Genomic DNA, 23,248 nt, shown 5'->3' on the forward strand with positions numbered 1-23,248 from the left:
GTCACTGTAGTGACTGTGAAAAGAGTTGTCTAATCTGATCGTTAAGGCCAAAGTTCTCTCCAAAGAATCTAATGTCTTTGAGTGAATAGTGACGCCTTCTGAGATGGACACATGGATTGACGAGTAGAGACAAATTTAGGTTTAACAATACATTCAGAAAAAAGAAAGTGATCAAATACAAATATTCACTTATTTATTCAAAAGACAATTTTGCATTGTTGTTCTGAAATATTTTTTTCTATTGCTTTTTTCTATTCCTAACCAATTGTTCCTGCTACTTTTATCAAAAGTAGTCTAATGTGGCATATCACCATGATTGTGTAGGGGCTTTTTGTTACTTGTAATAATAATGTTTAGAATTAGCAGCTCTTGGAAAGAATCCTGGTCGCTGAGCATAAACATACAGTGAAAATTTTAACTTTGCAGAAGTTTGATGGAGCTCAAATATACCATTTAAATGAATTTTGAAAGAATACATTTGGGATTGAAGTTTGGGATTACAGGCTGAGACTTAACTTCTTAGGATAAAAAGAAGTACAACTTTATAGAGCCTTTAATTTTTTTGTGCTGCTCATTAGCCACAAACTTATTTCCTGGAATTTGGTGGTTGGTTTTTTTTGTTTGTTTGTCTTGAGCAAATAAGCTTCCAAGTGCAAATACAGATATTTTGGTGGTGTTTCTGAGACGTCTTCAATGCAACAAGCATTTGTAAGTAGATCTTGAACAGGTTTGTGGGGACAAGAGAGCAAGAATCCCTAATTCTGCTTTTCCTGCCACAAACCAGGATGGAACGATGAGAAACTGTCCTTGTTGTATCCCTGATAGATCACTCTTCAGTGAATCTATTTGCAGAAATTTAAGAAGTTACAGTGAAGTTACACATGCACTGAAACACTGGGTGTATGAGCTGGAACAGCTGGGGCTTAGACAGGAATTTTGCTTCTGATTGTCCTGCGGAGATTGTATCCTGCATCACAGAAGTCAGTTAAGTAAGGGTGATGCCTTTGCACACTACATCTCGGTTCACTAGAGGACTCGTGTCAGAGTCCACAATACTGTACTGACTTGGGTCGCATTGTTGGTATAAAGGGCAGGCAAGGCTTTTATGTCCTCCTTGGAAGGTAATTTCAAAGAGCATTGTGTTTGTCTTGTTATATGCTTTAGTACTGGAAAGACTTAGACAATGGAAAGAGTACTAAAGCATAACTTTTCTTCTTTCAGCTTCTGGGAAAGCTGCCCTTTTCATCTTTGCTGTGACCTTTAGTTTGATGCATCTTATCTGGTACAAAGTACTTTCTCCAGATAGTTTCTGAGAATTATTTCAGAACTCTTTATTTGCCTAGATACCTGTAACTCTTGAATCTGACCTTTCTGGGCTTTCTTTTTTTTCTTCCTTTTAACATTTTTTTTTCCCTCCTCAGACTTTTTTGGCTCACTTCTAGTTAGGTTTTCTGTTAATCTGTACAGCGTTCCAACTAAATCATGAAAGGTGGGAAATAGGTAAAATAAATCTACATAAATCATACATAAATACACTGTTGAAGAAATAAGCAATTTAGCTGCAATATAGCGTCATTCTAGTGGTGGATTTATTTTCTATTTCTATACCCGTCATTCCAGTGGTGAGTATTTTCTAGTGCTGTGTAACTTTGTTCAAAGTAATAAAAATATCAATGATGTGCACATAGCAGTCAGACTAATTAATGTTATTACTACCAGTTGATTATCCAGAGATTTATTAAACAAAATATATAATGGGAGAATCCATTCAGGTCAAGTTTTCTCAGCAGTTACGGGTTTTTTTACCTTTTAATTTCTTTTTTTAAAGAAAAAAAAATTATACGATTTGAATAGAATAAAAAAAATACACTTCTGTCTTGGTTTTATGTTCAATTTTGTTCTAACAGGCTTATAACTTGAACGCTTAAAGGCAATCCTATCGCAAGACTGATTTGTGGAAGAAAAGAGAAGTCTCAAACATTTTCTGTGGCTTTGGTGTGGCCTCATAGGACTGTAAGGTGGATGTATCTACTTGCAACAAGAATTTTGTGGAAAATTCTTGATACCTTCTACTTTGACACTTGATACAGTATTTTGATACCTCTTAGAGGTATTTACACAAGGAGCCAAGGCACATCCTCATTTTGTGCTTTTAACCAAAAAGTTTTTACCTACTCTCCTGTCCTCATAAGTTTAATTCACTCATGCTCACAGGTACCAAGACGTCCAAGTTGTCAGGACTCAAAGGAAAAAGGGACACTGGCTATCCAGTCCTCTTCAAGTATCTAGGGTTCTTGAATGACGATGATGAGCTGGTTTTTGGGTAGATCTCTTAGCCTGATCCCAGATCAGCAATTGTTACAGGGTTTTTCTATGCCTCAGAATATTTCTGTCTTTAGCCTCCATAGATCTTGGGCCATGTTGCTGTTCCTTGTCTATTTTTCCTGATTTAAATATATGTTTAAAATACATGCCCATCGTCTGTTTTCTTCTTGGGTTGGAGGAAGGAGAATGGTGTATGTAGTATGCTGCAACCTTGTTGCCATTTTTCTGATGTTAGGGTGCACGATCTTCTGCTGATGTGTCATTTCTGCTGTGGTTTGATTTACCAGAGTGCAGGCCTTTGGGTCGTGATCTCAACAGCATGTTCTGCAATTTCACTGCTGGGGAATGATGTTCCGGGGACAGTGCCCTGTGACATATGGACCATCCTTTCATTTTTCTGCTGATTCTGCTGGTGCTTACAAAGAATGTTTTCATTCAAACAAGACAATATTTCTGTTAAAAATATCTGAAAAGCTATGATCAGTAAAGTAACTTACCAGGCAATTAGTAAGCGTGGTTTTGTCAAGAAGGAAGTGACCATTACTTCCAGGTTCTTAACAAGTTGGAGAGTTGAGTAGTCACATAGTGTCATGTAAATCTAATCTATAGCCAAGTCTTTGTATTGTTTACACTTCCATGGATATAAATTTCCGTGTATTTGACGTAGCACTTGAAGAAGGGTTTTGGTGACAGATTATCTTCTTTCTTTTTCTTCCTGCCTGGTGAAGCAGCAGCAACCAGGGTCAGGAGCCACAGCAGGCAGGGCTGCACAGGGACTACTGTTCCATCCCATCGTTTTTTTTTCTATTTGAATGCCATAAATCCCTAAAGTCCTAAAAACTGCCAGGTGAACGGCTTACTGCTCACTACTAAATCTCCGTGCTTTCCAGTGGAAATGTTTCATAATACAGCTGTACATGACTGGGCCCTTACTGCTGCGTAGCAGGAATTGAGTGCATTATACCCAGGAGGAGGAAAATTATGTCATCTGTAGGCTAAATATTTGTGTTTAAGCTTGTAATGTGCAGGTATTACTACGGCATGAGTGGTATGACAGACAGCTTTTTAATGGGTTCAGCTCAGGATTTGGCAGCTCACTGGGGCTTTTGCTAGCAGGCAGAGCTGTAATGCCTACAAGAATGTTGACAGATTCAATTTTTACTTAAGGACTAAGGTGATGGTCCAGTAGGAACAAGTGATTTACAATACTTCTGCCCTGGGGATTCAGTTTCTGTAAGACTGAAAGGAAAATAGCTGGCAAGAAGCATATTCTAACCTCTCACATGAACCTCCAGTTAACTTTGTTAGCTTTTAATTTCACTTGGTGAGTAGTTGGTTTGGTGTAAGCATCAGAACTTTCAATTTAGGTTATTTTAAAAAACAGTGACCGTGCTTTCTAGAGAAGCCTGCTAAGAGATGTAACAACTAGAATTTTGATTAAAAGCAAGAGATTTCAGAATTATGGAAATTAATTTGTAATTAAAAAAAAATATGGTGAGAAAACTTAATTCTAATTCACATTTGCAAACAGGTTAGGTGAGAATACCAACTAGAAAGCAGTAACAAAAAAAAAAAGCTAATCTGCATGTTATTGCCGAGTCAGGACATGCTGCTCATGTTTGCACATTTCTGTAAATTGTGCATTCTTCCTTTCTACTTTTCAATACTGAGAACAAATTATTGCATTTCATCTGGTTCCAACATCTCTTGCAAGTAATAATGTTACTGAAGAGGAGCTCAAATCGCTCTGGCTTTACATCTTACTTCCTGCAAAAAAGGGCTACCTGTGGAGTTACCTGCATTGGTTACGAAGAAAGTTGTGTCGGTTTAGCTAAAATTGCATTTTAGTCTGCATCTGCCTTCTGTATGCAAGAAAATAAGCAGAGATGTCTATTCTATGTGTTTATTACACCTTAGTGATATGTGAGCACATTAACAAGTTACTGTGAAGTAAGCTAGGATGTGAATTTACTGTACATGGACTGTGCATTACTATTAGGAATGTAATAGCAGATACTGAAATTAGCATCACTTAATGCTGATGTGATGAACATTCAGGCTGCAGTCAGTTCTACAGTGCTTGCTTTGTGTCTCCTTACCAAAAACGAGCCCCTTCAGTCAGACTTGCAAGTGGACTAAGTTAAAAACCCGATGACAGGGACTCTGTCAGCAACTTTACAAGGACTCGCCAACAATGTGACATACATGCATGTATGTGTATTTAATGCACTAAATTTAAATGCTGTCTTTCATGTACAAAAAGCAACGACTAGCCTCTGTACAAAGTGATGACTATTCTCTAAAGACAAATAAGAGAATTCACACAGTTACTAGCCTGCCTTGTTACACACACTGCCTTAGCACCTTAAGGTGATGTTCTCGCTGTCTTGCAGTTCCCCGCATCTGTTACTAGAGAGTAAGTAGAGGTGCAACCGAGGTGGCCGAATGGGAGAAATTTATATTTTTTGTTTCCCAGTTGTTTGTGCTGTAGACTAGCCTGTAAATAAACGAAAGCAAATTTCTTTGTGGATGTGCATATTTCAAGTTTTTTCAGGTGGTCTTTCATTTTTAACACTAAATGCTTAAATTAAACCAAACTAAGCACTTTTAATTTAAAAATACTATTTAAAGAAGGCTTCTGTGGATTTAATTTGATTGGATTAGATTTACACTTCCGTTAAAATGGTGCAATTTTGACATGTAGGAAAAGCAATAAAAACAATTTTAAATTATTGTCATTAAATCAGTGCAAGTATTGGGTGAATATTCCTAAATTTTTATGCCTGACTATACGGCTGGTTTTAGTCCAATGCTCTTGGGCTGAGCTAGGTAATTAACTGAACTGCTTCATTTAAACTCTTGCAGGTAATAGACAAACCATGAGTAATACACCCTATCTATTTTCGTTTCTGATATGACATTTCAGCAAATACATAGCACCATCTGTCTATATTTATTTGTCAGTATTTAAAGGAAAATTGAAAATTAATTTGATCTAAATGTTTGCAATGCACTTTGTTAAAGACATTAAGAAAGCCACTGCATCCAGCAGATTTTGAGACCTGGGAATTCCTCGTTCCCAGCTATTGAAGCCCAGCCAGGTACAGGTGTCTCCATCCCAGTCCAATGGATGTGGCTGCTGCTGTTCCCATTTGCAGGTTTGGCCAGTAGTGAGGCTGAGGACATGTCCTGGAGAGATGCATACATACACTAAAACATTAATGTGGCTGCCCGCACAGACTGCCACCGACAGCCTTTGCTGGCACAACTCACATAAAACATGCGTACGGGTAGCCAGGTCTTGCTGCTCCTCCTGATGTTCGCTGTCAAATAGATGGATGCACTCACACACTCTTCACAAGCACCCTCACACTCATGGATCCTTCAAATATTAGCAAAGCCTCCCAGTCTGCCTAATACCCATGCGTGAACCCTGGACCACGCAGCCATCGGCTCAGAGCTTGGGTCTTTTCAGATGCACGTTTCCTCCTGCTCACCAGCTCATCCAGCTTGAAGTTTGCTAATGAATTCTGTGTACACACATGCACTCAGCATTAAATTCACCGGGAAAAACAAACACACGCAGGTCTTCCCAGTTGGCAGACATACCCATTATTTTCCTTCAGCTGCTGGCACCCAGACCTACAGGCTCCTGTGACCTGTAGCCTCTTTCTCCAGCTGCTGGCACTCCGACCTTGCAACACACATCCCAGTCCCTCCAGTTACTGGCACCCAGACCCCCCTTGCATGCCAGTCTCCTCAGGTGCTGGCATCTAGACCTGCAGGCTCTGTGACCTGTAGCCTCTTCTGCAGCTGCTGGTGTTTACACACATAGGATGGCAACATGTGATTACAGGCAAAAAATACGGGATTTAATAAGAAGATAAGGCAGACTGCTGGTAGGGTGTGGGGCTCAGACAAGCGTGTTGATCAACAGCCTGTTTACATGCAACCAGGCCCTTTTAACCCACCTTTTCTCCATTTTCCCTTTGCTTGTTCCTCCCCAATCCACCCTGATCCTTCCCTTTCCCTCCCTTTGGCCCTTCCCCTAATAACCTGAAGATTTATCTAAAGCCACAGGCGCTTTCTGCTCTTCCTTAAATGATTTGCACGGTCCTGCAAGTTCCCTCAAATACCTCACAATGGTCATGACAACCATGTTTCCCCCTTCTTATCAGTGACAAAGTTCAGGTTGGCTCTCTGAGGCTATGCCCGAGTAGTTCCTTTAATGGCCCATCAATCAGTAGCTGAAGAGTTCTGGTCAGTGTTACTGTCTGTTACCACCTGCTTGTTAATGCCTGTGTGTTTAATTTACCAATTTCCTTGTCATTTGTTATTTATTTTATACTGAATAGTCCTTAACCAGATAACTTGATGAAGAAGGTGCTCTCACATTCTGCATATCCCCACGTGTCCTAATACTGAGAATAATCACCATGTCACTGGAGGATACTGTCTTGGCAGTGTGAGCTCTATCTAATATATAGGAAAAGTGGCTCTCTTGAATGCAAACTTTGAAAGGTGCTGCAGAGATTGATAATTCACTATTTGGATTTCTATTATTGGGGCTTTCAGTGTTCAAAATAAGCAAGAAACCCTTTCAGTCTTTGCATCTACCTCTAGGAGATTAAAACCCTTGCAGATTGCAAGGTGAAGTGAATAATACTGAAGAGTGGAGTGGTCTTTCAAAAGATTAAAGAAATATTGCAGATAAATATTTCTGATAAAAATATAAATGTAGTATAAATTAACATGTTGATAGTCTGGTTATGGGTGGTGAGAAAGACGCTAGTGTTGGAAAATTCCTGTCTTTGCCAGCTGAAGCTGCTAGTGTTCTCCTTTAACTATGAAGGTACTTTGCATTCCCCCCCCTTACGTTGTTTATTTATTTGCTAGATGCCTCGGTTAGCAGAAGTAATCTCTTAAATGGTACATGTTAACACCCCTACATGCTCTAGACCACACTAAAACCCAGCAATGCCAAGTGTCATGAAAAATCAAATTGTGAAATGAAATGTCAAGTTCTAGCTAAACATCCATAACATAAAAGAAAGTAAAGGGAATTGAGTCAAGTAAGCTTGTATTTTCCAAAAAGTATTTTACAAAACTTTTCAGATAATGACCTTCAATTTGGACTGTGAATAATTGTTTCTAATGCTTTAATTCTTGAGTGATTTTTTTTTTTCTCTTTTGGCATAAGGAAAAGATTTTCTCTCTCTTAAATAGAAATGGTGCAGGATTAAAATAATTAATTTTATCTATTGTAGAAGTACTTGTAGAAGTACTTCCCAGCCTGACTTCATCTTTGCACATTTATTTGATTTAGCAAGTAAATTTCTTTTTTGATTTGTGGTTGGAACGTCAGTTGTAGAACTGGAGATACGTGATCTATGCGATGGTTAGCTTGGAGATTAATGCAGACATTTATTGTGGTCGAGCTTTTTATTTCAAATCTGCTTTCAGTTGAGTACATTATGAACAAATAAAAATACAACATGATTTCTAGACTTCAGCAGTAGGCACGCCTGTATCAGTTGCAGATGAGGAGGTGGGGGTGGTTCTCTGCTGTTTAATTTTCTTTGCTATCTTGGCAGATGTCCTTAATTTTTGTCTCCAAAATATTCTGTCTTGTTCTGTATTTAGGAGCATGCATGTGTTTTGAATATAAAATAATCTATGTAATCTCTGATGGGGAATTCCCCTTGCCCTTTTGCTTTATAACCGTGTACAAATGTAATTATCTGTGTTCCGAGAAAAGGCTGCATTCAAATTTGGTTATTCATCAGAAATGAAGAGCAAGTTAATCTGTTAAAACTTTGTTTTCATGAAATATAGCAGAGCTGTGTGTTATAGGGAATATACTACAACGTTAAAACGTTTTGCTGGTCTGTTGAGCAAGATGCTGAAAAAGCTAGACAAATAAAAGCTTTGTTTAGCATGTTAAAGATTCTAGTGTTACTGGAAGGTTAAACATGTATATGAATTATGCATTTGAAAGGGGGTTTCTATAAATAATTCGTAAAGATAGGATTTGGATGTGGTGTAACTGGGTTTTGCAAGTGCTCGCATGCATTACTGTGGAAAGAGATGAAAATTTTATTTTGCTGTACCACCAAACTGTACTTTTAGAACATGATCTTGGTGGGGAGTGCATCAATACCTAGAATTTGAAATATGTCCCACAACAGCTTTATAATTTATTTTCCTGACTGTAAAATCAGTAAATTAATCTGTATTAACAGAGTCTGACATGTCTTAGGGTACTGCCTGATACTCTTGAGAGTTTGAATTGTTGGCTTTTAAGACAGCTAACTGAAAATGACTGGGGACTAAAAAGGTATCCTTTCACACATGCTCTGTGAGTTTTCCAAGTTTCAGCTCCGTGGAATCTAGTTATTTCTTTAATAATTGATTTTTGTACTGGGGTCTCTATATACTTCAACTGTATTTTTGAACTGCTCTTGACTTACTCATTTCCTATCAAAGGGAAGCCTATCAAAGTCCAATTGCAAACTTGTTACAGCCTTATTACAGTTACATGTTTTTATTTTATTCCTTCTATATCACTTATTTGTTGGAGGCTGTGCACCAAGCTGCTTATATCAATGCTCTTTAGACCACTAGTAGATTTCAGGTGCCATATAGTAGTTAATTTCTTTTCATTCTGGCTTTGGTATGTGAGAGTTCATATTCTGAGTTATGTGTGGAGATATACCTTCTGGTCATCATGTGAGAAACATTTCCAGTTTGGTGACATTGAGAGGAGAGGGTCTATAGTTTGTTCAGTGGACGTTGAATGTATTTTCCTGGTGGGTTCATTTAATCGTGCAGTTCCCATGGGAGCCAGACTGTCCTGTAGCAGCAAGGTAAAATACCATCTCCTTTTGGAGATCGGTGTGAAGACAGAGCTGATCTTTGATTGCAGATCACACTGTAGCACTTTTTGCCTATATGGTCAAAAATAAGAGAGGGATAGTGATGAATGCAGCCCAAATTTAGGGTGTGGTAACTCAGTCTCAGTCATAGAGCATGGACAGAGTAAGTCTTAGAATAAGCACGATTTCCTAGCACCTATAGAGTCACCAAAACTTCAGTTAGCTGTGTGTGCAATTTCAGGCATATCATAGAATCATAGAATGGTTTAGGTTGGAAAGGACCTTGAAGATCATCAAGTTCCAACCCCCCTGCCATAGGCAGGGACACCTCCCACTACACCAGGTTGCCCAAGACCCCACCTGGAGTACTGCTGCTGCATCGAGCTCTGGAGTCCCCAACATAAGAAGGACATGGACCTGCTGGAGCGTGTCCAGAGGAGAGCCACGAGGATGATCCGCGGGCTGGAGCACCTCTCCTATGAGGAGAGGCTGAGAGAGTTGGGGTTGTTCAGCCTGGAAAAGAGAAGGCTCCGGGGAGATCTTATTGTGGCCTTCCAGTACTTAAAGGGGGCCTACAGGAGAGCTGGGGAAGGACTTTTTACTGGGGCATGTAGTGATAGGACGAGGGGGAATGGCTTTAAACTGGAAGAGGGCAGGTTCAGAGTGAACATTAGGAAGAAGTTTTTCACTCTGAGGGTGGTGAGGCACTGGAACAGGTTGCCCAGAGAGGTTGTTGAGGCCCCATCCCTGGAGGTGTTCAAGGCCAGGCTGGACGTGGCCTATATGTCATAAGAAGAAAAATAAGAGATACGTAGATACAAGTCTAGGAGAAAGAAACATGCAGAGTAGCCTGGATTTATATTGTGTGTGGTATAATCCATAAGTACATCAAAAAAAGGGAGTGTCTTTCATTGCTTCTGTGAATCTCTTTTGACTGTCAGCATTCATATGTTTTATATATATACACATGTACATATATATGTATGTAAACTGCTATGGTCTTGATACGACTTGAAGGGAGAGGGCGAAGTTGTTGACAGTGGTTTTGCCAGCTAATTTTGCATAGGTGGATGTTGGGCTAGATTTTATCTAATAAAGGCTTTCTCTCTCCCATTTTCATGTTTTTAATCTGTAAGAAGAGAGTTGAGATCTTATAGGAAGACTAAGGTGAATAAACTAAAGGTTGTCATGACATTGAGAGCTTGTCAATTCCCCTATATAGAAACTCTTACTCAAAAGGGACTCTGGGTTGTGGGCACATACCTACAGCAGTGTTGGTTGTAGCAGAAGGTGTGTACCACCCCTTGGCTGCTTTTTCACAGCCACCTGTCAATTTAAAAAAGTCATCAGAGGTAAACACGTACCTCACTTCCCATCAATCCACTGCAAATTCCAGCAGCTTACTTAAAGCTACCAGTGCAGGTGGGATTTACACTGACTTCAAACTTGTCAGAGGTAGGTGTGCTTCCTTCATGTGACTGTTGGTGAGTGCAGTAATCTGGAAAAGACAACTTCAGGTGATAAAACACAACTTCACGTTTCAGTAAAAGCACCGATGTAATAGTCTAATGCGTTTCTAATTTTTGCATGTGGACTTGATGAATTTAGTTGATTGGTCTTTAATTCTTGAATGTGTCTTCTGAAGGATGACATAAATCTTTCCAGAATTATAAATAATAGCTGGAATGTTTTGAAGTTTCAGGGAAGTTTGAATACAAAAAGGAAAATATTTATTCCAGCTGTGAATTCCTGAGTGTGAAAAGAGAGTCTGTTGTAAGGTACCAAATTAGGATACTCCTTTGACATTACAGAGTCATAAACTACATTCAATTTGAAGATGCGTTTTGGTTCTAACAACATGAGTTACGTAAATATATGTATTAGTTGGGCTACTTGTACTTGCTGGTCTGTTTCAAATTATTTCTATTGTCTTTGTACACACTTGAATTGTGCAAGTTTGAGAATTTTAATCTTTAATTTGATAATCAGTACAGTTCTAGGAAGTCATTTTGCTTAATTTTATTATACAAGAAAGTGGTAGCACTTACAGTTAAGATTACTCAACGCTTTCCATTAAGCGATTGTGTTCTCAGTTTCTTGTAGCTGCCAAACTTCAACTCTTCCAGCCGGAATTTTCTGTCTGCCTCAAGCTGTTTTGTTGGGTTTTTTTAAACAGCTTTGACAAAAATGCTTCAGCCATTTCTAAATGAAGTTAGAGGTGGAATGTGATTCTACTCAGATTAAAGTTTGTTTTTTCTAAGGGTACAGTTAAGAAGCTCAAGAAGCATCATGTTTTGGATATGAAATACTGTGGGAATTATTTGTTTCAGGACTGCTTGAGGAGAAAACCATCCACATTTTGAAAAATAGTCACGTCTACTTTCTCCATATGGAGTATTTAGCTGCTACATGCTCTAGAGTTGGGTGTGCTGAGCAGGCGTGATCACGCGTCCCCAGGTTGGGAGGAGCTGAGCTAGGTTTTTCTTGTTGCTTGAATCTGTTGTGACACCAGACCATAGAATGGGAAGCAGTATCTGTTCAGCTATCTCCTAACTTATAAATGCTTGGCTTTGCAACCTTAACTCTTCTTTGAATGTAGTTCTGTTGTGTGACAACCTGCGTGTTTTCAGAAAAATTCTCATGCTGGTAACGCGTTCCTTAGTGATAAATGATTCATAGCTGACTAAAAATTGCACCTCCACCTCCTTTTATCAGGGCTGCCTCTGCTGCAGTTAATTTACAAGTGTTTGCACTTTTAAGCCCTCCACTATGGCTTATGACATCCTTAGGTTGAATTTCCACTGTGAATTGCAGCAGCTGCAATTTCCAGGGCCTCAGCTTTCTGGATTAAAGGATTAGAAAGGGAGCTTGCACCTATTTAGAGCAGCTGAGGGGCACTAAGCCCAACTACATAAAGTAAAGATTGAACTGAAATTTAATCAGAGCCACTCTGAAGACAAACAGAACAGCAATTCTTTAAAAGTTTCCTGCGCGGGCTTCTGCAGTGTAAGGCCAGTTGGTACCCAAAACAACTAATGGTGATGGGGTGTGTGGATTTCTTAATGAAATTTAATATTAGCTTAATCGCTTCACTGCTGCCTCCCAGTCGCTTATCTTTTCCACTCTTGAACTCCTTTCCTGACAAATTACAATAGCACTTTCTCAAAGATACAGTGCTTGTGGTCCTTAAGGAAAATCAGCCTCCCCTTTTACTATTTTGTTCTTTTGTCGTAAAGTAGTTCTGTACTAGTCTTATTTTGGTTGAAATGAATCAGTAGTTTGTTCGTCTTGCTGTTTGCAGTCTACTGGGTATAGCACTGTAGGCAGGTTTCAGTTAGTTTTCCTTTACTTGAGAGTCATAACTAACACTTCCAGTTCTAAGACTTGAGTTTCTTTTACATATTGCCAGATTTCCAATTCTTTGCTTGGTTCCCTAGCTGTCTGTACTTTAAAATATTAAATCAGTGTTAGAGTTGTAAATTCATGAATTAAAAATACTATCGATGTAGTTGATCCTCATCTCCTGCTTGTGCTTATGTACTGCCAAAATGCTATCTCGCCATACCGCTCTTCAACACGGCAGCCTGGGCGTGCTAAACATACTTCTGCCCAGCATTTTATTTCATCTTTTTTATTCCGTGTGCAGTAAGTGACGGGTAAGCTTTATGGATGTAAAGGAAGGCCGGGAGGACGTGCCCTGGGGTCAGGAAGGGGCAGTGGCTGACTACCCATCTGCTCACCCTCAGGTGTTGTGACTGCTGCAGCAGTTCTGGCATAATCTGCTGCTTTTAAAACAATGCCTGGCTTCTTTCTTTATTCCTGCTCATTGCCAAGAGATGACAATTGAACAATTAAGGCACAAAGCAGAGAGGGTTTAGCAAATCATGAACTGTTTTTAATTTGCCTCATTAAGCTGCTGTTAACTACTTAAAGCCATCTGCTTAAAAATAATTTGCGCATCATAAGTTTGCTCTAGAGAGCAGGTAGACCTTCGTTAGAGCAGGTTCTGTTATTAATGTTATCTTTAGGGGGCTTTCAGTTGTTGTGGAAAATATGTTATTGTTCACTGAACCAAACTTTCCCTGTAAACAAAAGGAGGTGGCACATGTTTGTAACTTGCAGTCTGCTGCCATAACCGTATTCTTGGGAATCACTGTCATTCATTTAGAAATGTCTTGCTGCGGAGGAAGTTATTTACAGCCGTCAGGTAGATCTGGGCACGAGAAAGGAGAATGAGCTATGTGAATGCCTACTATATTATCTACTACCATCCCCCAAAAAATTAGTCGTGGAGAGGAAGAACAGTCAGAGCCGTCACAGTGCCTCAGCTGTAATTGAGGAGGGGGAACCCCGCTGCGTACTCCCTGGAGAGCTAGCTGAGAAAAAACGAGTTTATTTGTCTCTCCCCAGATTTGTAAAGAAACAATTTCACTTGCAGAGAACAAGTCACCAGAGAGCCACAGACTCTCCCTCCTATCTCAAGCTGAGATTCATTGTCGTTTCAGTTAGAGATCGCATGTACGCTCCTTTCTGACCTCCTATGTGTTCCTGCGGTTTGTTGTGAAATAATTGTTCTCGTTCTCGTCAGAGGAGGCTGTTTCAGCAGTAGGCTAATGGATTGCTGATATGAATACATTCATTTCGAGTGAAACTAGCTTTAGAAATTTTAGGTAGTGATGGTGTGAGAATTTAAAAGAAGAAGGTCCTCCACTCAGTCTGTGGGAAAGAGGTGGATGGGACTTTTGTAATATTAGTGGAGACACAATATTTGACTAAATATAGATCTCCTTTTATCAGTGAATTAAACTCATTAAAATACTGCTTTTATTACAATTTTTATTTATTAGAATATTGCATTAAAATGGATTTTTTTTTTCAATTGGGGGCTATTTATTAAGAAGAAAAATGCACATATTTACCAGGATGTAAATCTCTTGAAGTATCTAAGCAAAAATGTTGCTATAAACTGTAAATATCTTTGTCTTTCTATTAAGATTTTGTCTCTTTCTGTCAAGGAGGAAGCCTGCAAACAGACTGACTGCACAGGTTTGCACACAATATGCAACTGTGTGACAAACCAGAAAAAATACAGTGCTTTTTGTAATTGCTTTTGGTTTCAATAATTGAAGGTACTCTTTGCAACTGCAGCTACTGTGTCTTTTAATTTAAAATAAGACTCCCAAGAAATCCTTGACTGTAATCCTTTCATGTTTTCCCAGTCATCTGGGGCTACATTTGAAAAAATTGGGAATAAAAAAATATCTTAGTTTGTCTCGATTGGAAGAAATGAATGTTCTAAAAATGTATGCATGTCAATGAACAGAATATGTGGCTTCTGCCATATTTGATATGCCCTCATACTTCTGTTCTCTTTGCTATATTTGTCTTTATCTGGAAAGAATTTTACTTCAGGATTTCACTGTGAAATACTTCTTCACAGTAGAAACCTTTAAATGACATAGAGTGAATTACAAACTTCCCGTAGATCAAACATGTGAAAAATTAAACCAATTTTTAAATTTTCGAAACACTTACAAACATTTTAAACACAATACTTAAATTCACAGCTGTCTACGGAAGAGTACCCAGTGCCAAGACACTATTGTAAACTCGGTTATTCAAATCATGAGTTGTTCTTTTTAGTACTCTGGATTGACACGCAAGGTTAGGGCTGATTGAAAAACTTCAAAATATTTTATGTGCAAAGCATTTTTAGGAGTAAAACATTTTGAGTTGAGCTGAATTAAATCTCTGAATCCACCTGAGCTGTAGCTCAAATAGCAGGAGAGAGTGATAACCACCATGGATCTTCTGATGATGTTTGTGTCGGAAGCTTTGTTTATAGGAGAGAATGGTGTATGCTGACCCAAATTTACAGTTTACACCAGCTTAGGAGTCTTGAAAAATATTTCTTTTGCATTTCCACTCTGGGTGAGAGCAAGTTGTCAAAGTCCTGCAATCATCACAAGAAGTGTTTTAATTTTCAGTCATTTCTAGTTATAATCCTTACACAAAATGCAGCAAATTCAACAATTTAGCAACACCTTCTGACACTAGAAGACCTGAAGAAGATCTTGCCTGGGGTGCAGCTACTGCAGCTGTAGAAGTTGGAAAACTTGCTGTGCTTAAACCTCAGTTCAGCTGCTGCGGTGGCCTTTTTTTCACACCCCCCTTCTTTCCGGTATTTTTTGCAGATGGGGAGGGGTCGGGAAAATAAAGACAGCTGTACCTCAGTGCAGTCAGCTCCCTTGAAGTACTGCTTCCCTCCTGTGTGAAACATCTCTGTCCATCATGTCTTATCACATGCGACCAGCAAAAATATTTCATCTCTCCCTTTCCTGCTGCTGAAAAGAAGGAACAGAATCAGTTTGCCCTTTCTGACAGGTCTACCCTCTGGTCCATCTGTGAAGGGCATCGGCTGGGGAGAGGTGGAGCCCAGTGTTTAATGAGAGAGGAGCCTTGAAAACTCCTAGTAGTTCAGAGTTGGAATGAGGTATGTGAAAGGGGAATAAAGAAAACACTGCTGCTATGAGCTGTGAGGCCCTCAGAAGCCCTTAGCTGTACCATGTTTGCTTCTCAGTTGCTGAGTGGGAGGAGGATCTGTATCTTGCGCGGCTCTGTTCTCTGAACGTATGGAGAAGGTGCAAAAAAGGCTGTCTAGGGGATGGTGCCGTGCTGTGTGTCCCGATGGTTTCTGCATTCACTGCACTTTCACCTAAGACAAGAAGCAATGTGGAGGAAGAGAAGATTGCTGCTGACAGGAGAGAATGACAGTTCTCCAATGAGTGCCTGAAGAAGTCGATGGGAAACGGGGTGTGTTTCTGATAATTGTCTTTGGAAACTCACCTGGAAGGTGGATTTCTCTGTTTAGGAAATAAACCTTTCCCCACTCCTCTTCCTGCTCTTTCCTGCCCTGAACCTAGCTGGAGCTGGTACGAAATGAACACTGCTCAGGATCCTCAGCAACCCTGTCGTGTTTGGGGACTGAGTGCACCTGTGAAAGAAATCTGGCAGAGGAGCAGTGCTGACTCAGGTGACAGCTCAGCTAGGGAGGAGGCAGCAGCTTAACAGAAGTAGTTTTAAACGGTATCGTTTGCAAAGACAATGCCTGAGTAATACTCACATGAGTCGTAACTTTGGAGTCTTGGGATGGCTTGTTTATTTTTTTCTGGAAACCGTAGATCCTTAGTGCCCGTGTCTACTTGAGAATGTAATTGTGCATTGCGGGAGCAATTTCTAGCCCTTGCATTTGTGGAAGAAAGTGACTCGTGACCTGAATGCCCTCTTACAACTCCGAGCTAGAAAAAGTAGGAAAACTCGTTTGTAGTTAAATCACTGAGTTAGCTGGGTGTGAAAAGGCTGCCTAGGAGATACTGAGATATAAGAGAAGGGCATGAAGTTATTTCTGCCAAATTCACAACCTGAAACCAAATGGGAAAGCTACAGGCTTTCCACTTGCTCCTTCCTTTGTTTACAAATCCATTAGTAAGTAGCAGAGGAGTCAAGAGACAGCTTGGAGTTAGGAGTTAGGATAGAAGCGTCTACCAGCTCTAACCTCCTATTCGCATCGTCAGAGACAAGCAGAGATGCTGGGGCAGGGCAGCACTTGGAGGAAAAAGGAATAGAGGAGAGCTCCAACCTCTCTTTTGCACCTTTATCCCAGAAAGACTATGAACAATACCACTTTTTTGAGGTACTTGGTAAAAGGAAGTATCATGTCTTCTCTTTTTTTCACCCGGTAAAAGGGAACTTGCATGACTACAACAGCCGTGTTTCGGGCAGTGAATTTCTGGCATTGTGACAAAGTTGGTCTTAAACATTTCCTTCACCTAGCTTCAGCAGACTAAGATTGGTTTGGTGCCAGCATTTTGGGGGCTGTAACGTTGGGGAAGAAAAGATTATGTGCTGTGGTGGTTGGAGTCACTTATTAAATCTCATAGACTGTACTGTTTTTTGAATGAAGGGTGTACTGAGGGAGTGCTTACCGTGGTTGGAACGGGAGCTCCAAGACTGAGTCAGATCAGTAGGCTTTTTGTGGGGATGTATGATAGTTCACCCAAAGAGAAACGTAGGTAGTTCTCACGTGGTCTGTCAGCACAGAATAGCAACAACGATACTTGCGAACGGCAACCTCTGCAAGTAAAAAAGGTGAGAAAAAAAGAAATCTGTGTGTTAGGAGGTCCAGTTTATGTGGGGGAGTCTAATAGCAAAGCAGCCTTGCCCTGTAGCACGTGGCGTAGCTCTGCATGGCTGCTCGGGCACGGAGGAACAGAGCGGGGCTTGTGTTGTAACACGGCAAAGGCAATTTGCCTCCCTTTTGACTGAAAGAATTGAAGTAAGAACATTTACTTTGAGAAATTCATTAGTCTGTTAAGTAACTACCCTGTTGGAAATGAAAATCTCCTGAAAAGATTGGATTCTCTGTAGTTCATGGCAGTTCAGAGCCAGACACATGACCTGGTTGCATCCTGGATACCGAGTTCTTAAGGTTTTTTTATATATACTTTTTATAGATAGTAAAAGAAAAATTAAAAAATCCCAAGCCCTAGCAACAAAACAGTTAGGTTCTGTGGAATGAAGTAAAAACAGAAGTTAAATTACATTTTGGTATGAGGGATAGCCTGTGCAGAATGACAAATAGTGAACGCATACAGCAGGTTCCACACCTATGAAGTTGATTTTGGAGGAGATAGGTGATACCGTGCAGCTTTGTCCTGCTAAGGAGGCTTAAAATATTGATTATTCTACAACGGTAGACCTTAAAAACATCATAAGTTTATATTTTGAATAAATTTGAGGTGCTATTATGTAACAACTTCAACTTTTTTTTTTTTTCCTCTTTCCCTCCTACAGATCACACATCCGTGGGCGGGCTGGGAGACAGTTTTTATGAATATTTATTGAAAGCCTGGCTTATGTCAGACAAGATGGACACGGAGGCAAGGAAAATGTACGACGATGCAATTGAGGTGATTATAATTCATTGAGTTTTCCAATACAGTGGAACTTAAAAACCATCTTTAATAATTAAAAAAACCTCAAACCACAGGACTTCCTTTGATTATGTAAGTTATAAGAAATCAAGCGATGAATAATACTAGCTTTCACTCTGAGTAGTTTAAAAAGTGTTATTGTGGAATACATCTGATGCAGATTATTGTGCTAAAAATAATCAGCTTGTCCAAAATGGTATAATATAAAAGCCCAAGCTATAGTTTATTAGAAAGAGATCTAACAACCCTAAGATGTATGCAGAATGACCAAGTCGTTTTTAGCCAGCGTTCAGAATCATTCTAGGAGTTGAAGTCCTGAACTATTTCATTCTTAAAATTATTTCCTAAAACATTTAAATGTTATATTCCCTATTTATCTTGTAAAATGTAGCTCATGCCTATTCGTTGTTCTGTAGTTCTTTTGTGATATGGTCTTGCTCCCTCTCACAGATCAAGTAGTGCTTGCCCAAGCAGAGCAGTACTGCAGGGTGGTTCAGGGGGATTTGGGGTGGGAGCCTTTCCCTGGTGGCTCTGAGCTTTATGCTGCCAAGCAATTAACTTTTTAAGTTTCCCCTAACACAGACATCTTTTTTCATCAGGCTCACTTGTGCCCATATATGCCAACATGCCTGTGCTACAGTTAAGACGTAGGGAGTAGTAACCAAGCTCGTTATAGCCACGTCAGCCGTGGTACCAACAGCAGCAGGGACCGCGTAGTCTTGTCCAAGCGCAGATATGTGCTTGGTGCCTAACTTGTTCCATGCTCTGTGCATGCTGTGTTTCTTTCAATACAAGCGTTTAAAGCTTAGTTTCAGTGCAGTCAGACTCCTAAAGCAAAACGCCTGTTCTTGGAGTTCTCAAGTCACATTTTAAAAGATATATAATGAAAGTTCTAGTCTGAAATTGCTTTGAAGCTGTAATACGTCTTATTCCTGACCTGAACTGGCTTTCAGCTACTTGAACTTTTTTCTTCCCTGCGTTGTTTTAAAGGGCTATCTGCATCGTGTAGCTGGTTACTAACAAAGGTATGATAGGCGTTCTCTCTTGAAGGAGAAATGCATGATTTTCTTTAGTCTCACAATATACAACAGACTTGGAATTCTTTCTTAAGCTTTTTTCGAAGTATTTTCCAGGGGTCTTCAGTATGGAGACAAGAACGTAAAGGCTCTTCTTACATGTCATTGCCTGATTTCTTATCGGTATTCTCCTCTTCAGCTAGCCAAGAGCTGTGTTTGCACTCTTAACTTTTGCCTCGCACTCTCATCCACTTTCCAGTTGGTTTTACTCTGAAGTTGGTTATAGTCCTTTTGATTTACTGCTTTCCTACTACTGTGATTTACATTTGGGATTCCTGGATGTGTGACCTTATGCTTAACTCTATTAAAACACAATTGTTCAGGCAACCTTATGCTTAACTCTTATTAAAACACATTTTGTCACCTGTTCTGAATGATTTTACTGGACTGACTTTTCCTTTATCACTATCTGTAGAGCCATCAATTTTTGTGTCATCTGAAAATTCTTTTTAGATTTGTTTCTTGAAGATCATTGGTAGAAATGCTGCCTAGCACTTGAATAAAAGTATCTTTGCAGAATCTTCATGGGATGAGGATTTTTCACAATTTTTTGTTTGTTTGAACTGTTCTAGCAAGCCAGCTTTTAACTGCTTCACATGTGCTGCCTTGAATTTGTTTAGGACTAATATTTTGTGGAGTACCAAGGAAATTCCTGAAATTCCTAATACTCGTAATATCAGTATGCACTTGTCAATCAAACATTTATTTTTGAAATGACATAATTAATTTTACATGATTGTTCTTTTAACCTTTTAAAATACTGTTAAAGCATCAGCTATTTCCCAGTCCTTTTGAACTTCCTTAGCTTTCCAGGGTTTGTTAAAGTCAATATTAGTAGTTCAAAATGTTAGTTGAATACTTTTAATTGTCTAAAATACGGTTTATTTGGTCTTGTGGGTTTAAAAATGTTTAGCAGTTGATGTTTAACATCCCTTGTGGTTACTGTTGAAAAATGTTATTCTGATTCCTAAATTGAGCACTTTAAAATTAGAGAAAATAAACTTTCCCTTTCATTCTCTTCGCTGTAAGCCCAGTCTTGCAAATATTTCCTATGGGCAAATCTCTGTCTCTGAATGGAGACACAGCAAAGCACATTTGGGACCAGATGAAAACACACTGTGGATAGGAAGGAGAAAGAGCTGCGCTGCTCCCGCTTCATGTGTGATATGACCTGCAGTGCAAGCATGGCTTCCTCTTCAGCTTTCTCTCAGCTAAACCCACCCGTGTACATTTGAATCTGCATGAACCATGCTGATTTATGCCTTGTGGAATATGCTTCTGGTTCAGGGTTTGTGTTTATCCCGGGTCCTACTTGAGATTGAAAGACATGGGCAAAGAGTCAATGAGTAGAATTTGTTTTACATAATTGCATTTCACATTTTTATTTAAAATCTCAAAATATTTTTAAGAGCCCAATCATAGAATCATAGAATGGTTTAGGTTGGAAGGGACCTTAAAGATCATCTAGTTCCAACCCCCCTGCCATAGGCAGGGACACCTCTCACTAGACCAGGTTGCTCAAAGCCCCATCCAGCCTGGCCTTGAACACCTCCAGGGATGGGGCCTCCACAACTTCCCTGGGCAATTTGTTCCAGTGACTCACCACCCTCAGAGTGAAAAATTCTTTCCTAATATCTATTCTAAATCTACCATCTTGCAGTTTGAATCCATTCCCCCTCGTCCTATCACTACATGCCCTTGTAAAAAGTCCCTCTCCAGGTTTCTTGTAGGTACCCCTCAGGTACTAGAAAGCTGCTATAAGGTCTCCCTGGAGCCTTCTCTTCTCCACGCTGAACAACTCCAACTCTCTCAGCCTGTCTTCATAGAAGAGGTGCTCCAACCCTCTGCCCATCTTCGTAGTCCTCCTCTGGACTCGTTCCAACAGGTCCATATCCTTCTTATGTTGAGGGTTCCAGAGCTGGACGCAATATTCCAGGTGGGGTCTCACGAGAGCAGAGTAGAGGGGCAGAATCACCTCCCTTGACCTGGTTCTTTTGATGCAGCCCAGGATACGGTTGGCCTTCTGGGCTGCAAGCGCATATTGCCAGCTCATGTTGAGCTGCTCATCAACCAGCATCCTCAAGTTCTTCTCCTCAGGGCTGCTCTCAGTCCATTCCCTTAACATTCTTTTGTTGTTGCCCATAACATAGGTCTTCCTCCATAGCTGACTCTTCTTACTCTGTTTTTCAAAACTTGGACCAAAACCTCCGTGTCATTTATGCAAGCGGAAGGGGAAGGGTGTAAAATACATTCTTCCCACTCATAGCACAGAGTTGGAAATGTTCTCAGCACCCACCAGTCTAAAAGAAGATATCTGTCCGGCCACACTTCACTGCCTTAGCTTCGTACAGGGAGGAGAGTAGAAAATAGACAACCATACCCTCTCTCTCAGGTCTTGCAGTAGGCAGTGATATCCCATTTCTTGGAGGTATTAAGAGGAAGAAAATTGGCAGCATCTGTTCTTCAGATGTCATGATTTCCGATCCATGGCATATGAAGCTTTACCCAGGTTACCACATAACTCATGACAAGAGTACGAACAAATTCTGTATCTGTGACCTCTACATGCTATATAACATTAGTACAGTCATCCACTGCAAAAGGACACTTCATTTCAATGTCCTAGTGTACAGATTCACAGCTGTGTAAGAGCTGAAATTGTGAAACTTTTTGAGAATTTTTTTTGGTGATAAGTACTGAGGGTGGGCCCTCTTAATTTTGCTTTCAACGTTGTCGTGTGGACCTCCCAGCTAGTCTAGTTTAAAGTGTCTTTTCTCCATCTCGCATCAGCCAGAGGACAGGGAAGCTTCCTTTTGATCTGTTGCCTTGAGTAGTCTAATTTGTTAGGCTCTCTAATTTGATCCTCACTCTTTCTCATTGCACGGCATTAGAAAGCTAAAAGGATTCAGCAGTGTGTTTCATTATTACAACATAGCAAGTACTGCTGCAAGACAGCTCAGAAAATGCCTTTTTTTGCAGTCATAAAAATCACAGAAAGCATAAACATCAGATAGAGAACATTCTGTTTTCACATCTCACTCTATTGTTTTGGGCATTTCACAGACTAAGGAAGCTGCTTCATCAGTTAATCTCTTAGCTGATGTGAACTGTCTTTTCTTTGGGACCTTATGTTCCCTCTAGTTCATGTATACTCCTCATGTTCTGGCTGGATGTCATTTCTTTACAGTACTTATTGGAGAGCTCTGTGGCCCCAGGCATCCAGCCCAGGACACAAATGTCAGATCTGTCCTGACCTGCTCAAGCTTTTCTTGTCCACTAGGCAGTGCTCCCAGCAATGCTTGGCTGTTCCTTGTTAATAACTGTAAATATTCATTGTTCTTTTTATACTGTTAGCAAGCAGTGGGTTGTTGAATGATAAAGTATTTGGAGAGGAATGCATTTATTTTCTTTTGGGGGAAGCTTCCTTTGCAGCTCTTGAGACGGAACTTAATAATTAAGTTACTGACAGAACTTAATTTTCAGATTTCAAAAACTGCCCCTCATACAGGACTGTGATGTTCAAGTTCAGAAGATGTTTTCTCTGTTCAAAAGAGGGCTACGTTGCATCTAGATGATATTCTTCAGTCAAACCCTGAAAGCAAGTCTATAGTGAAGGAATAACTCATGGAGAAGTGTATAAATTTGGCCTTTGCTGGCTCTCCTGGTGCCAACCACAGCGATTTTTGACCCCCTGGAAGTGCTCCTGAAACCATTTACTCATCAACAGTTATGAAATTACAAAAAGATACAATTCAAAAGGGAATTCCACACAACATTTGGGAAAAAAAAATGTTTTCCTCCATTAAATAAATAATGCAAAGGCTTTTAAGCCTTCTTGCTCCTCATAGTAAAAGTAGCTTTCCTTTAAAAAGGACTTCTCAACTTTTATGTACCGTGTGGTCAAAAAAAATCATATAATCATCATAATGTCAGTTTTGTCACAGTCTAGGATAATCGAATCAGCAGAGCTAGCGCTACC

General features: G+C 39.9%; 1 protein-coding gene across 1 annotated transcript in view; it reads left to right on the forward strand.

The window, feature by feature from the left end:
- MAN1A2 (mannosidase alpha class 1A member 2) overlaps window positions 1-23,248 on the forward strand; it is a gene marked incomplete at its 5' end in the record, with an annotated part of 142,718 nt that overhangs the window by 96,153 nt on the left and 23,317 nt on the right. Inside the window, one exon of the mRNA XM_082498210.1 lies at window positions 18,054-18,169. Within this exon, the coding sequence (XP_082354336.1) occupies window positions 18,054-18,169 (116 nt within the window). The remainder of the gene's footprint in view (window positions 1-18,053; window positions 18,170-23,248) is intronic.

This window comes from Vanellus vanellus, assembly GCF_965231255.1.
Source record: "Vanellus vanellus genome assembly, chromosome: 1".
In the NCBI taxonomy this organism is placed as follows: Eukaryota; Metazoa; Chordata; class Aves; order Charadriiformes; family Charadriidae; genus Vanellus; species Vanellus vanellus.